This window comes from Camelina sativa, chromosome 20 (assembly GCF_030686135.1).
Source record: "Camelina sativa cultivar CO46 ecotype springtype chromosome 20, ASM3068613v1".
Classification (NCBI taxonomy): domain Eukaryota; kingdom Viridiplantae; phylum Streptophyta; class Magnoliopsida; order Brassicales; family Brassicaceae; genus Camelina; species Camelina sativa.
In genome coordinates, this window is record NC_141899.1 from 21,390,611 (window position 1) to 21,407,297 (window position 16,687).

Sequence of the window (16,687 nt, forward strand, 5' to 3'; positions counted from 1 at the left end):
GGAAGGATTTGAATTGAGTCTTCCATAAGAGATAGTTGGACTCTGATAGTTTGAGAGTCACAACTTGAGAAATACAAAGAGGAGAAGAAGAAAAAGAATCTTCTGGAGCCATAGATCGTATTACCAGCGCTCTGATACCATGAAAGGAAGAGTCGATAACCCTAGTAAACGAGAAGAGATGGTGGCTTAATAGGATAATTTCATCTTATTGTTGCTTATTACATCACATAATCTTTATATAGACAAGTCTTAGGTTTACAAGATTGGGATTGTTCCCTGACAAGTGTCATCATCTGCAGAGGATTGCAGATCCTAGAGGAGTGAATCTGTTCGCAGTTTGGAGCGTTGTGTGAGCTGTAGAGTGAGCTGTCTGCAATGGTTTGACTGTACGGCAAGGTACACATGGTTCTGCTTTGTTACCGTTGCAGGGCATTTCTCGACTTAGAATCTTAATGGGCTGGACATCCTTGACAAGGCCCACCTTCTTACCTTATTGGACCGAAACAACAAGAGCAGCGTTGTTCTGCTTTACACCCCCCCCCCTCAAACTTTGTGTGGGCAGTGAGACTACACCAAGTTTGACCTTGAGATCATTGAACACTGTGATTGGTAAGGACTTTGTGAAGATATCTGCCAATTGGTGAGCAGATGGAATGTGGTAGACCGTCAGTGGCCCTTCTGCAACTTGTTCTCTCACATAATGATAATGCGTCTTGAAATGCTTAGACTGTTTGTTCATAGTGGGATTTGCAGAGAGATATACCGCGGACAGATTGTCACAGTACATCTCTGGGACTTAAGAAGGAGGCATGCCAATGTTCTCTAACAGATCTCTTATCCAGTTTACTTCAGCTGCAGTGTCGGATAGGCAGCGGTACTCTGCTCCAGTGGAGCTTCGTGAGACTGATGGTTGACGTTTAGCCGACCAAGAAATGATATTTGAGCCAAGAAATGTGCAGAATCCTCCTGTGGACCGACTAGTACTTTGACAGCCACCCCAATCACTGTCACTGTAGGCACGTAAGGTAGAATCAGTATTTTGACTGAAAGAAAGACCATGATCAATGGTACCTTTGATGTATCGAATAATCCTTTTGAGGAGACTGAAATCTGCCACTGTAGGTGAGTGCATCCTTTGACACACCAAATTGACTGCATATTGAATATCCGGTCTAGTCAGAGTGAGATATTGCAGTTTGCCAACCAAACTTCTGAAAAAAGTTGGATTATCGAACATGTCCTCTTGTCCTTTGACTTTCTGAAGTTCTAATGGTAGAGGTGTTGCAGCAGGAGCACAATCAGTTATTCCTGCAGCATTATGGTTTATGATTAACTCAGATTCTAAACAGAGCCGTTGGTCCGATTGTCACAAAAAAAGAAAAAAACGGAGCTATCGGATCCAAGGTACATGTGAGTAGATGAAAAAAAAAGAGAGATGAGAGGAGAAATGAGAGAAAATATAATATATTCTATATAGGTACATGTGAGTAAAAAAAAAAATTACAGGATAAATATTACGTTATTGGACAAAACCACTAGGTAAAAGGTTGATATCATATGAGAGTGCGGTTCAATACATTATCCAGCAATAAAATCTGCAAATTCTTTTTTTTTTTACTTTTAAGAAAAACCGCAAATTGCTAAAAAAAAATTTTGATTGGTGACAAAAATCGTTTTGTGTGGTTTTCACTTTCCAATCCCACTTTTATAAGTTACCATTCATGGCATTTAAGCATGAACAGTGAAGTGAACACGTACGCAATAGAAAAACAAACCGACCACATTTTGACTCGTTGTTCTTGCCCGGTTGCCCCTTGACCAAGGTAATTACCAAATCATGATTCGTCGGTACCAACAAACAATCATGTGGTTTAAGCTCTTTTGTCGTTTTCCCCCCCTAATTTTCTTTGCTTTTTATTACCTAATCCAGAAGATCTTTTGCTTCTTGATCGTTTCCTTCTCTATTGTATGTTGTTTTATAACTGTAAGCTCAAATTAGTTTCTGGTTCAACACCTACAACTTTGTCGAGATATACACGAGATTAGATTCAACGGAGCTCGGGTTCAACTCAGGTAAGTTTTTTTTTCATCATCTCTCTTCAAAGCAGTGCCGTGCTCACATTTATGGAGGCCTAGGGCAATTTTTTTTGTTCACTTTTGTATATTTATTAGTAAATTATTTTAATATTAAATAAAAATAAAATGTTAATAACAAAACCAATAATATGAAAATAAAAATTAAGATCATTTTTTTAACTCACAATGTTCTATAGTAATTATCCACATGTACTACTTTTAGTCATTCTTTGTTTAAATACTTTTTCTTGACTTATGTTGTTATATATTAGTAAGGAATTTATTGAAAATCTCAATAAAACTTAAACTATTTTTAATATATACAATTTCTAATAAAAAATTTCCATTATTAAAACCAAATTATATTAACTTAACTAAATATAAGCTTACTTTTTATATAAAATGTGGCCTAAAATTTTAGTTTTTTTTTTGGTGGCCTGGGGCATTTGCCCTTTTTGCCCAAGGGTAAGCACGGCTCTGCTTCAAAGTTTGTTTTGATGTTTTGGTTTGTGTATCGAGTAAACCGAACCCAACGCAATCTCAGTTTCAATTTCATGAAATCGGTTTATTGAACCGATTCTGGAAAATATCACCTCAAATTCATTTCATGGGTGTATAATACATTATTATAGGGCTTATGCTAATCTAATGGGCTTTTCTGCTCCAAGATCATGCAACATTCGGGTTTTCTTTTTTTACCCCAGAAATCAGTCAATGTAAAAATTAAAAAAAAAATCAGTTAACAACAGTCAAAATACAACATAAAAAACTCACTCAACATAAAAACTCAACGTAAGAACTCTTTTCACAAAAAAAAAAAAAGTTAGTTTCCTATTTGTCCACCACACCAAAACTGTATAACAACAGTTTTCGGATTGACCAATCCAATGCTGAAGAGTTATATATCCATGTAACTTTATTCACATTGTTTTTTCTTCCAATATCTAGTTTATCGTATATATATATTTCCGTTAATTAGTAAACTATAGCTAGTATTTTTCTCAATCATCGAAAATTTCAAATACGAATCATTATTTTAGCAGGAATTTTTTTTTAAAACCAAAAAAGTGTTCCCTTTGAAAATCTTTAAAAGGCTGTGATGAGTCTCTCTACTTAAGACTTGAGAGTGACTTAGCCGGGTGAACCGCCTCTCATGTACCATGTGTGTCCTACTAGAATGTAACGTTTTATCCAAAAGGTTCTGAAAGGTTGTGCTCGCGAGTGGGCCCTGCGAAAACCGAATTCATCATAATCAACTAATCATGCATGTGATGGTTCTAGACTAGGTTCAGTTGCCGAACTGTAAACTTCCCCACAAAAATGGGAACCGATCACTAATCGAGGCTCTCTCTCCGCTCACACGGCCACACCAAAAAATTCTCTTGGTGGAGTGGCTAGTGAGTCTCTGTTTCTCTCATCACGTGTTCATGCATAGGTCATATGACTCATTACCACGTCGGCTCAGATCTAATAAGAACACCGAACACGTATTCTTTTAGTTTCACAAGATTTGAAAGATACGGATATCTTTTGGTCTATGTTTAGTATGTTACTGTTTTTAAATACACACTAGGCTATTTGTTTATGAATAAAAAAACTGACACAAAATATTTTTTTAAAAATCTTTAAATGTGCATTTAAATGGTTTGAAAATTCAAATTCCAACCTGTCGAAAACCCCTTTCTTTATTTACTACAATCAAAACGCCAAAAGATTATTAAAAACAGAGAAAAAGATTTGATGTTTGTTGCATGATTGTTGCCGACATATTGGGGATTCATTTCATCCAACGAATACACAAAACAGAAGAATCAGTGTTTCTTGTTTTCTTATGCGTGTTCTTTTAGGTCCCACTACCGTCACAAGCGGTCAGAACCACAGTCCCCACAATTGTCCCACTGACTTATTCCCCTTCTCGAGTAATGTGAAACCCGATGGGCGATGATAGAGAACCTTCAACGTCCAATTTCGTCACGGCGTCTAACTATTATTGCGACCTGTCACGTTACGGTTTCCAATTTCGGTTCATTCCCTTTGAGATCCAAACCGGAATATAGTAGTAAGCGAATCAAAAATATCTTTGATTAGACCGGAATATAGGACTCATGATGATATAATAACGAATCGAACCAAACCAATCAACTCTTTTTTCGTGAGCTGTCTATTGCATATATTAACACTTTGTAAACGTTCAAACAACAACATGATATTTGATGCATTGTTGTTTGAGATATTTCTATGTGATTCGATGATTATTTATATAGCTTTTTGAAATAGTACACTAAATCGATGTTAATCTATTAATTATATAGATATATGCACCTTTTATAAAGTATATTACTTTTATAGTTTCAATGATTTAGGTACAATCAAACATGGCCCATTTCACATGTCCAATATTATATGATTGTTTTTTTGTATACTTTATGTAAAACTGTTTATCTATACTTTAGGTTCCCTTATGTAAAACGTGTACGCGCGACCTACGTACTTTAATAGTATGCATTTTGCATTACTCAAATTGGCTTTCTCCATTAGCCTTTTTACCCATTTAAGTAAGTACTCTCAGTTGGTTTTTTAATTAGCAATTGTATGTTCGCATGTTGAAGTTAAATGATTACTAAGCCAATACGTTTATATATTGTTACTATACTAGCGTGCAAACCATTCAATTCGATTTTTTATACATAAAAAGATTAAGATAAATTGGCTCTTTCAAAATTCGAATAACTTATGCAAATGATTAGTTCGAATTATTCGTTTTTGAGTTTGAATTCAATGATTTATCTCTGAAAGTGATATTTTTTATTTTTACTTTTATTTTTCTGGTAAGTTTTTTTATTTTTTAATTAACTGTTGAGAATGACATACTTATTTAGATGTTATCGTTATGGTAAACCGAATATAATACTTATAATATAGATGTTATCGTTATGTTAAACCGAATATAATACTTATAATATAGATGTTATCGTTATCGTTTTATTCTTATCAGTGGTGAAGTTTGAGTTGTCAAGAATTGGTTTTGTCATTCAATATCCTCTTGGGCACACAGTCTAGACTTACAGAGATATAAAATGAATGTACATATTGGTATATGAAAATTAGTTATTAAATTATTATTTCAAAAAATACAAATATATAAGACGAAACATTATTATATATATTTAAAACTATATGGTTTACCAGGCGGCCGGTGCATGAAGGTGGAGATGTGGAAATGTCAATGGTATAGAACTATTTTTGGAATTGCTTAGAACTATTTCTTGGTCATGTGTCCTCTTTTTTTTGTTGGGTATAGGTTTTAGGTGTAAGTTGGTAAAAACATTATTAGAAAAATGTTTATGTTTTGTAAATTATGACTTTTTGGAAGACAATTGATATACTCGAACAATAGAGTACTAAACTTTAGTTTCAATAGATCTCAACATTTATGAACAAATGCCTGATTGCTAAGAAGCTAGGCATGCTTTTGTAGCTTTTTGCACACAAAAAAACCCATGTTTTTGTAGCCACTATAAATGGATTAAATACTAAACATATATGGTTTTCAACCAGTAAATATAAAACGAATCTTGATTTCAATGTAATATCTAGGAAATTTACATCTTATGGCAAAGAAAAATTTTTATTTATGAAAATGACAAGATGGTGCTCGAGTTATAGAGACAAAATTGAGTGTAAGTGGTTTTAGACGATTTTGTCATTATCATTAACAGTTATGGGACCGTTGATTTATCAATGTACAATGTTATTTTTCAATATCGACTTCTAATTTATGAAATTGATGTTGATACAACCAACAAAAAATACATAGTTTAAGTAACATAAAAATCGGAATTTTTTTGTAAAACTTTGATATATCAAAAGATTTTACTTATTTTTATATAAATGGATGCTTTATTATTTAAAATTCTGTATAATTATCTAATGTATTAAATATTGATATATTTATAGCAGATACTATATAAATATATATATATATATATATTTAAACTTCGAGATTATTTTTTTATTTTAAAAATTGATATAGAGTCTGCATGAATTTTTACTTGTATTGCTTGTTATTTCTAGCAGTTTTTTTTCTTTAATGGTCTTTTTGATTGATTCGCCAAGTTATAGAAAATAACTTTAAACGTTGATGAAAAATTCTGATGGAATTACAATTACCAGTATTTTGTTGATGCAAATAGCAATGCTTGAGTTAAGAAAAAAAATAACAATCAGTGGCTTCTTCTATATTAGACTTTCCTAAAAGTTAAATAGAGCATTATTGTCAAGTCATTTCTATCGGCTCCATGCTTTTTCTACCCCTCTTATTTGGTCGGTAGTCAAAATCCATATCCAAATATAATCAAAACTTTAAAATATCTTAACTAATTTCTAGTATCTTTTTATAAATTCACCGAATCCTATACAAAATATTTAGATCATAAAAAGACTGATATGTAAAAAAAAAAAAAAAAAATTCACTATATTGCAGTAAATATTATAACACTTTTTTCTCTTGTTTTCTTGTACCACTTATTTTTGGTGACACTAGTTTTAGACCATGTTTTAGAAATTGCTAGATGCTAATCGGGCGATCAGGGTAGGCCTAGTGCCTAACAAGAAAATAGGGAATTAAGCGGAGATTAATCAGAGACTAGTTTTAGGGTTATTTTGTTAAATTACTAATAAAATAAAGATATATATTATTAAGTATATGTATTAATTCTGTTTATGTTAAAATAAAAATATCAAATAAAATATAAAACTATAGTATTTTCTTTAAAATTACTGTAAACATATAAAAATGTAATTTTAAAAGAAAATTTACGATTTTCATTAAAAGTTTGTACATTAGTTATTGTAAAACATCATAAACTCTTAATTTAAATTTTTAAACAACAACAACAAAATTTGATTTATATTCGGCTCTAAAAATAATCATTATATACACAATTAAGCGGGAAGTAATCGGATTAGATGGGTTATAATCAAAGTAGACAAGTATAATTAGATAATTGATGTTAGGCAGGGATTAGTCATTAATCGAGGCAGAGAGGGTGGGCCTAGCGATTTTGTGCAGCGTAATCGGTGCTAGGCGGGGATTTTTAAAACAGGGGTTTTAGATTAGTACTGTTATTATTTTATTTATTTGTTTGATAACCATAGTCTTAATCCATGTTCTAAAAATCCCCGCCTAGCACCAATTACACCCCGCAAAATCGCTAGGTCCACCCTCTCTGCCTCGATTAATGACTAATCCCCGCCTAGCATCAATTATTTGATTATGCTCGTTTAATTTGATTATAACCCGCCTAATCTGATTACTCCCAACTTGATTTTGTGTTTATCTATTATTTTTGAGCCAAATATAAATCAAATATTTTTGTTGTTGTTTAGACATCTAAATTAAGAGTTTGTGATGTTTTACAATAACTAATGTACAAACTTTTAATGAAAATTATAAAGTTTTCTTTTTTATTTGATATTTTTTTTAATATAAATAGAATTATACATAGATTTAATACTATATTATTTATTTAATAAAATAACCCTAAAACCCCTGTTTTAAAAATTCCCGCCTAGCACCGATTACACCCCACAAAATCGCTAGGCCCACCCTCTCCGCCTCGATTAATGACTAATCCCCGCCTAGCATCGATTATCCGATTATGCATGTCTAGTCCGATTATTTTCCGCTTAATTCCGCTTAATTTTGTGTATACCAATTTTTTTTAGAACCAAATAAAAATCAAACATAAATATTTTTGTTATTTAGGCATTTAAATTAAGAGATTATGATGTTTTACAATAACTAATGTATAACTTTTAACAAAAATCATAAAATTTTCCTTTAAAATGATGTTTTTATGTGTTTACCATAATTTTAATGACAATACTATAGTTTTATATTTTATTTGATATTTTCCTTTTAATATAAACAGAATTATACATATATTTAGTATAATATATTTTTATTTTATTGTTAATTTAATAAAATAACCCTAAAACTAGTCTCCGATTAATTCCCGTTTCATCTCCGATTTTCTCGCTAGGCGCTAGGCCCACTTCGACCGTCCGACTAGCGCCAGTGATTTCTAAAACTCCCTAGTCCCCGATTAATCCCCGTTTAATCTCTGATTTTTTCGCTAGGCCTAGACCCACTCCACCAACTGATTAGCCCCTAGCGAGTTTTAACATGGGTCTTAATGTATGATTGTATTCTTTACCGCAAAGCCTACAATTCATTTTAATAAGAATAAGGCATCTAAATCTGAAGGTGATCGTAGAAGATTTTATGTACTTAATTACAAAATTAATATAATGAAACTGACCTTTGTATATGCAGAGTGAAAGTTATACAATTTAAAAATTACAGTAGTATGGGATATTGACCTATAAATTTTGTTTGGTTGGAAAAAATAATTGATAATAATTTATTATTGGTTTTTGATGTGTGTAAATTTGATAATATTTTATTCAAACGTATATAATACATCAACTATGCTCGCGTAATTAAATATACTCACTCCCAAACAATATCGTGTATATTTTACTTTAGATTGATGTCGTTAACATGCCAGAGTATAGTTACCACGATAATCATATGATGTAATGCCATATAAAAAAGTAGCAATATCTTTCATAACAATTTTTTAAAATAAATAATCCCTAATATCAATGATAACATTATTATATACTGTTTTTTTTTATCAAACATTATTATATATGTATGATTGAATTCTCCAACTATCGAATTTGATTTTCTTTACTTGCTTGCCCAATTTTATTGTTTTGTATCTTTCGCTTACCTAATTTTATGCTAATTAAGAACATTTGTTCTTGCTATTATTCGAATAATGATTAAACACACAACATAATTTGATAAATAGTTAAAGAACACATAACGGAACTGTTGACATTCTCTACGGTACGGATAATGCTAAAGATGTATATCACTTTATCTTACGCATAAATAAAAATTACGTAAGTTTGACTTCTGCAATTGAAGAAAGAAAAAATACCAGTTATAAAATAAGTGAAGAATAACAATAATATAAAATTATCAGAAAATATTTGATTATTATTCTTGAAGAACTGTAAATTTTTACTGATTTTTTTCTTTTTTTCTTTTTTTTTGGAACTGCTTTATTTGGCCTTTGATATAACGATTGGGACACATCTAGCCAGCCATCGCATAACCCATTTCATCATTTACACATTTTCTGATATTAATATCTTTATCATATAAAATGTACAATCAAATCTCGACACCATTTTAAATTGTTTAAGTTCTTTATGTTTGTTAAAATTTTATAATATCTCAAATTAAACAGTTTGAATTTGAGATAATTGTTTAACTTCTTAGTCGACGCTGTTTCTTATATTACATATATAATATTGTTCAAATCAACCAATTTAAATTTTAAACTGATTTCCTTTGAGAAACATATATAAAAATCATCATAATCAACAAAATATCGTGGAGAAATGTAATTATATTGAATAATATTTGTGGTACATTTGAATTTATACATAAGCTACAAATATCTTGGAGAAACGTAATAATTGAATTATATGAATTTTTTAATATCAACCACAAAAGACCAAACCGAAGACGATGTCGTGCTACTTCTTTGTCCTTTCTCCTACCACAAGATTAAGAAAAAAAATGAACAGCGATCGGAAAAAACGTACCAGAAAACTTTTAATTAAAAATTCAATTTCATTCCTTAATTGTTTCATTTAAATCTCTTTGGAGCATTAAAATGGATTCTGATATATTGTTCTCTCATCGATGCTCCATTAGCTAAATCTTCTTCACCGTTGAGGTGTTACGTCAGCTTTTTCCGACCTTACATCATACCTCCGGCGCTTCATCCTTACGTGACATTTCAAAGGTCCCTCTATCTTTCTCTATCTTTATACATCTATTAAGAATCTGATTGAGAAAATGAAGATCCAAATGAAAGCTTAAGAGACACCTTTCTTGGGGTTCTTCTACTTTTTTCTCAGTCAGTAAAGATTTAGAAATTTTATCTTATCCAATGGTTATAAAAATCAGAAAAGCTTTAAACTTATTTTTGAAGCAAATTTCTGTGGAGATTAAGTGTGTTTGCTTCTTTTACCCTTTTGGGTATTCATATATTAATATATAGTATTAAGCAACAACATGCTGAGAAAGTTGTGTTAGTTTTCCTGGAAAAAGCAAAAGAGAAGAATCTTGGATTCTTGCAACTTGTTTTTTCATTTCCTTATTAAGAAATATCTCTAGATGTGTTTTCTATAAACAGAAACTCGATTTCCCTTCACGTCAAAAAACATTTTTTCTCATATTTATATCACAAAGATAAATCTCAGAAACTTGTTTCAATGGAATTCCATGTCATACTTATGAATATTCCACGAAAGTGTAATTTTTTTTTTTTTTTGGTAGTCTAGATTCATAACACTATGACTCATCTTCTTACGTTTAAGTTTTACCCTCTGTTTTTTCCCCGCAAATCTGATTTTTTTTTTGCTACTTTTGACATTATATTATCTCACCCTAAACACGTTTACTATATATCCAAGTTTCTAAACAATTTCTTGTTTCTCGTTTTATCTTTTTTTACAGATTCAGGATCAGGTCAAGCATAACAAGAAAGTTAAGGTCGTTATTTCTTGATATTTTCATCTTTCGGGGTGATTAAAAAATGGGGCATTTCTCTTCGATGTTCAATGGGTTAGCTCGAACATTTTCGATAAAGAGAGTGAAGAACAACAATGGAAACAGCGACGCAAAGGAAGCTGCTGATGATATGGCTAAAGACGCAAAGAAGAAAGAACTGATTCTGAAATCCTCTGGTTATGTTAATGCACAAGGTTCTAATAACTCGGCTTCTATTTTCTCCAAACGCGGCGAAAAAGGCGTTAACCAGGACTGTGCTCTCGTTTGGGAGGTACATTACTACCCTCTTAAGTTAGTATTTGGTGTTTTCTTTCTGTGTTTGCTTTTGTTTGTTAGTTTGCTTGGTTCTTTTTGATGTTAGCAACTCAACAGCAGCTAGATTTTTATAATGTGTTATGCTATTTACCACGTTAATGAGTATATTTATCTTATGAAAAAGTACTTATTTTTGTAAGAATCTCGTTTATCTTTTGTAAATAGGGATTTGGGTGCCAAGAAGACATGATTTTTTGCGGGATATTCGATGGACACGGTCCATGGGGTCACTATGTATCCAAACATGTAAGAAACTCAATGCCTTCATCGCTTCTCTGCAACTGGCAAAATATTCTTGCTCAGGCCACACTAGATCTCGAAGGCTCTAATAAAAAGCTCTCGAGATTCGACATATGGAAGCAATCTTATCTCAAAACATGTGCAACCGTTGATCAAGAGCTTGAACATCACCGCAAGATCGATGCTTACTACAGCGGCTCAACATCTCTAACAATTGTCAGACAGGTAAGACTTAATATGAATAGTTTCCTATTGTTAGTTACTTAGTTAACTCTTTTGAGAATATATATATATATATATATATATATATATATATATATATGTATGTTCACTGATTAATGGTATTTTTGGCATATATAGGGTGACGTTATTTATGTAGCGAATGTAGGCGATTCAAGAGCAGTACTAGCCACGGTTTCGGACGAGGAAAGCTTGGTTGCGGTTCAGCTCACCCTTGATTTCAAACCGAATCTACCACGTTAGTTTTCTTAATCCCTCTTAAACTCGGATTCCATGGTCCTAGAATTCAGAGTAGCATACAAAATATGAATCTTATTGTGGTAAACTCTTGATTCCTAATTCTTGAATTTGTTTTGCTTTGAAATAAAAAAAAATAAAACAGAGGAGGAGGAGCGGATACTTGGATGCCAAGGGCGGGTTTTCTGTCTAGAAGATGAGCCTGGAGTACACCGTGTGTGGCAACCGGACGCAAAAACACCGGGGCTCGCGATGTCGAGAGCATTCGGTGACTACTGTATCAAAGATTACGGATTGGTCTCAGTCCCTGAAGTCACTCAAAGGCATATCTCTACTAAAGACCACTTCATCATCTTGGCCAGTGATGGGGTAAATACTTACAAACCTAATATATATAGGTTACAATCATCTTTACAATATTGTAAATACTTACAATCATCATCCGAGTTGTACACACTCCTCATTTATTTATTCATCAGCAAAGTTATTAACCAATCTTTACCTTTATTTGGATTGAATATAACAGATATGGGATGTGATCTCTAACCAAGAGGCTGTAGAGATTGTTTCCTCCACGGCTGAGCGGCCAAAGGCGGCTAAGCGGTTAGTAGAGCAAGCAGTTCGGGCTTGGAAGAAAAAGAGACGAGGAATCTCCATGGACGATATGTCTGTGGTCTGTCTCTTCCTCCATTCTTCTTCATCTTCATCTCTATCACAACATGCCACGACTTTTAAGTAACACTTTGCCTTGTATATAAATAGATCAGCGATAGCCTTACGTTTGTGACATTCATCTTGAAGTTCGAAATGCGTTTTTTGGTCACAGCCATCATGACATGAGTTGATTCAATTGTCTCAATGTCTCATTGTTTGTAAGTTGTGTTGATACCCATAAAAAAAGTTGATACCAAAAGAAAGAACGTAACAATGAATTAAGTAAACCATAAGAAAGAAAAATCCTTTTCAATTAAAATGGGGTTTAGTCCATTATTAAACATTCTAATGGACTAAAGTAGTTCTGTAATGTTGGGTGTCTCTTTTTCAATTAGTGGGTTTGGCTCAATTTAGTTTCGTTTCCGCTGCGTGCAATTACGTTACAAACTTATCAGAGATAATATAAGCTCTTCTGTGCTTCCATCTGAAGTTTTAAGTCAAAACAAAAATAATGTCACGAACTCTTTCATTATTTTTGTTTATAAAGTGCAGATCTAACATTTTAAACTTAAAGTGCAAATCTAACATTTTAAACTTAAAGTGCAAATCTAATAAGCAGCTTCAGTTCCCCACTTGAAAAAATCCGGTTTAATTTTAGCGTCACCAAGGCTAAATTAAGGTCAGCTTGTTCGAGATATGACATGATTCTCATTTAAAGCATAATATTTGATTGATACTGTTTTAGGAAGTGTCTGTAATTAGCTTAACTTAGTATCTTCTCTACCTTCGTGTATAAATATCACAATGTACAAGACTAATGAATATATCAAGCATTCATTCTTTTTATAGTATCAGAGCTATTATCGATACCCTAAATTTTTTTTTTTTCGGCTGCCTCCCTTCTTCTTCTCTTTCTTCTCTATCGCTTGTTCTTCAGTTCTCAGCCGCCTATAATCATGGCCACTCTTGATGTTGTTGACACCAATCAACCCCTTCTCAACATCAATATGGTGAATGTCACAAAACTCACCTCTCACAACTTCATCACTTGGAGTCTCCAAGTGCACTCTCTCCTTGATGGCCACGATCTCGCCTGTTATGTCGATGGGCCATGGCACCAAGCCTGCTCCCGACTCTACTCTCACAACTGATGGTCAGTCTCGACCGAACCCAGCCTTTGCAACATGGCGCCGCCAGGATAAACTAATCTATAGTTGACTCCTTGGTACTCTCTCCCCTTCTATTCAGTCCGTCGTCTCCAAGACCACCACTGCCGCTGAGATGTGGAAAAAGCTCGCCACCACTTACGCAAATCCGAGTTGGGGACACATCCAGCAACTTCGTCTCCAACTCAAACAATTTTCCAAAGGTACGAAGACCGTTGATGAATATATGCAAGGTCTTGTCACCCGCTTTGATCAGCTCGCACTTCTTGGTAAACCGCTTGAACATGAAGAGCAGATCGAACACATCCTCACTGGCTTGTCCGATGACTACAAGTATGTTATTAGCAGATTGAAGGTCGTGAAATCCCACCCTCTATCACTGAAATTCATGAGAAACTCCTTACTCGAGAGGCAAAACTTCTTCTCACTGCATCCTCTGCTCCGTCTCTGGTGCCTGCCTCTGCCAACGTTGCCACATCGCGCCAACGTTCCTTTCCAAACAAGCAATCCCAGCGTAACAACCAGAACTGGAACAACAACAACCAGTCTCAGTATCAATCCTCCCGCAATGACAACCGACTCTCTCGAGGCTATCAGGGTAAGTGTCAACTATGTGGCGTGTTTGGTCACAGCGCCAAACACTGTACTCAACTCCATCAATTCCAACCAGGGTCGTCCAACGGCTTGCTCCCTTCACCGTTTCGTCCTTGGAAACCTCGTGCCAACTTTGCCACCGCCTCTCTCAATTCAAAAACTCCGTGGGTCATGGACAGTGGAGCGACACATCATCTGACGAGTGAACTTAACAATCTCTCGGTTCATCAACCTTATCACGGTGATGATGCGGTTCTTATTGGTGATGGTTCCGGCTTAGCCATCACTAACATTGGTTCTGCCTCTCTTCCTTGCCACCCACGAAATTTGTCTTTGCATAATGTCCTATGTGTTCCACACATCAAGAAAAATTTGATTTCAGTATATCGTTTATGTCACGACAATCAAGTCTCAGTTCATTTTTGTCCTGCTTACTTTCAGGTGAAGGATCTCAGCTCGGGGGTCCAGTTACTAGAGACGGTTTATACGAGTGGCCAGCTTCCTCCTCCATCCTTACCGCCTTCTTTGCTTCCACCACTCCTCCACTTACCTTAACTAACTGGCACCACCGTCTTGGCCACCCTGCTTTACCCATTACCAAACATCTTATTTCCTCTTTTTCCTTACATTGCAATAAAAATGTACCATCAAACACACTATGTTCTGATTGTGCTATTAATAAAACTCATAAACTTCCTTTCTCTCAAACCTCAATTGTTTCCACCCGTCCCCTTGAATACGTATTCACTGATCTCTGGAGCTCTCCCATCATCTCTGTCGACAACTACAAGTATTACCTAGTTCTTGTAGACCACTACTCTCGCTACACTTGGCTCTATCCCCTAAAACAAAAGTCTGATGTTCGAGTCACCTTTGCCGCGTTCAAAGCACTTGTGGAAAACCGATTCTCAACTACCATTGGTACATTATATTCTGACAATGGTGGCGAGTTTGTCGCACTTCGCTCCTTCCTCTCAACTGCAGGAATCTCACATCTCACCTCACCACCTCACACGCCTGAGCACAACGGCATTTCCGAACGAAAGCATCACCATGTTGTAGAAACTGGCCTCACATTACTTACTCATGTCGGAATGCCGAAGTCCTACTGGTCCTACGCCTTTGCCGCCGCGACATACCTCATCAACCGTCTTCTGACTCCGATCATCAAGATGTCATCCCCATTCCAAAAACTGTTTGGCGCTGCACCGAATTACACAAAGCTCAGAGTCTTTGGATGCATGTGTTTTCCTTGGCTTTGGCCTTACAACAACAACAAGCTTGAGGATCGGTCTACACCATGTGTTTTTCTTGGCTACTCTCCAACCCAAAGCGCATATTTCTGTCTCCAACCGAATTCAGGTTGCATATACACCTCCAGACATGTCCGATTTGATGAAAATGTCTTCCCGTTCAAATCCGCACAACCTCAATCTCCTTCACCCAATCCCGATTCATTGCCATTCTCGTCGTTCCCGTTAGTAACCACCATACCACTTCCTCCTTCTTCACCACCATGCCCTCCTCCATCTCTGCCGCCACTCGTACCGTCTCCCCTGCCTGGATCCCCGCACTCTGATTCTCACCGGAACGAAGCCTCAGATGAGATGGACTCTGCCCGGTCGTCGCGAAACAGAAACTCCTCTGTCACACAGCCTGTTAATTCGAATGGGCTCAGTTCGAACTCTTCCTCAGGCCAATCCTCGGCCCAAGAAGTCACTCCTTCCACAAGCCCAATATCACTCTCATCTGATAACGCAACTTCATCGGCCTCCTCGATACGACAGAAGTCTCCACCTGCTCCGATTCCACCACCGGTACCACCGCCGACCTCTCATCCCATGGTGACTCGTCGGAGAAACAACATCAGCAAGCCGAACCCGAAGTACAATTACTCTGCTGGACTCTCTCGCGTCATCCCGGCTGAACCTCAAATGGTGAAACATGCTCTCAAAGACAAACGGTGGCGCGGAGCGACGTCTACTGAAATCGATGCCTTCGCACGCAATCAAACCCTCACTCTCGTTCCTCGACAACCTCATTATAACGTTGTGGGATGTAAGTGGATTTACAAAAACAAATTTCAGTCTAACGGTTCTCTTGACAGATGTAAAGCGAGGCTTGTTGCAAAGGGATACAATCAACAATATGGTGCTGATTATACAGACACATTTAGTCCGGTAATCAAGTCAACCACACTACGTCTCGTGCTTGATGTTGCCGTTTCCAACTCCTGGCCCATTCAACAGCTTGATGTCAATAATGCATTTTTACAAGGGACGCTTAAGGATGAAGTTTACATGGAGCAGCCTCCGGGTTTCATTGATAAAGATAATCCCACACATGTATGTCGACTACACAAAGCCATATATGGCTTGAAGCAAGCACCAAGGGCCTGGTACACTGAACTTCGCAACTTTCTGGTTGAAATTGGATTCACAAACTCACTCGCTGATACCTCTCTCTTTGTGTTAAAAGTGGGAACCTCTTTTGTCTATCTCTTGGT

At 35.3% G+C, this 16,687-nt stretch overlaps 1 protein-coding gene and 1 non-coding gene across 4 annotated transcripts; both read left to right on the plus strand.

Moving 5' to 3' along the window:
* Window positions 1-1,919: 1,919 nt before the first annotated feature.
* On the plus strand, window positions 1,920-12,596 carry LOC104771178 (putative protein phosphatase 2C 73). 3 transcript variants are annotated; one of them, XM_010495662.3, is made up of 7 exons: window positions 1,920-2,073; window positions 9,875-9,965; window positions 10,682-11,006; window positions 11,216-11,515; window positions 11,651-11,768; window positions 11,913-12,136; window positions 12,294-12,596. In XM_010495662.3, exons 3-7 carry the CDS (start codon window positions 10,761-10,763, stop codon window positions 12,504-12,506), a joined length of 1,101 nt encoding a protein of 366 aa, XP_010493964.1. In that variant the 5' UTR covers window positions 1,920-2,073; window positions 9,875-9,965; window positions 10,682-10,760; the 3' UTR covers window positions 12,507-12,596. The 3 variants fall into 3 exon arrangements, with proteins under 3 accessions (XP_010493964.1, XP_010493965.1, XP_010493963.1); XM_010495663.3 differs by lacking the exon at window positions 9,875-9,965 and having other exon boundaries at window positions 1,932-2,073; XM_010495661.3 differs by lacking the exon at window positions 1,920-2,073 and having other exon boundaries at window positions 8,079-9,965.
* A 1,265-nt stretch (window positions 12,597-13,861) lies between these two features.
* On the plus strand, window positions 13,862-13,997 carry LOC147919265 (small nucleolar RNA Z247). Its single transcript, XR_015594325.1, has one exon. It is a non-coding gene; the product is annotated as a small nucleolar RNA Z247 (small nucleolar RNA).
* Window positions 13,998-16,687: the final 2,690 nt, after the last annotated feature.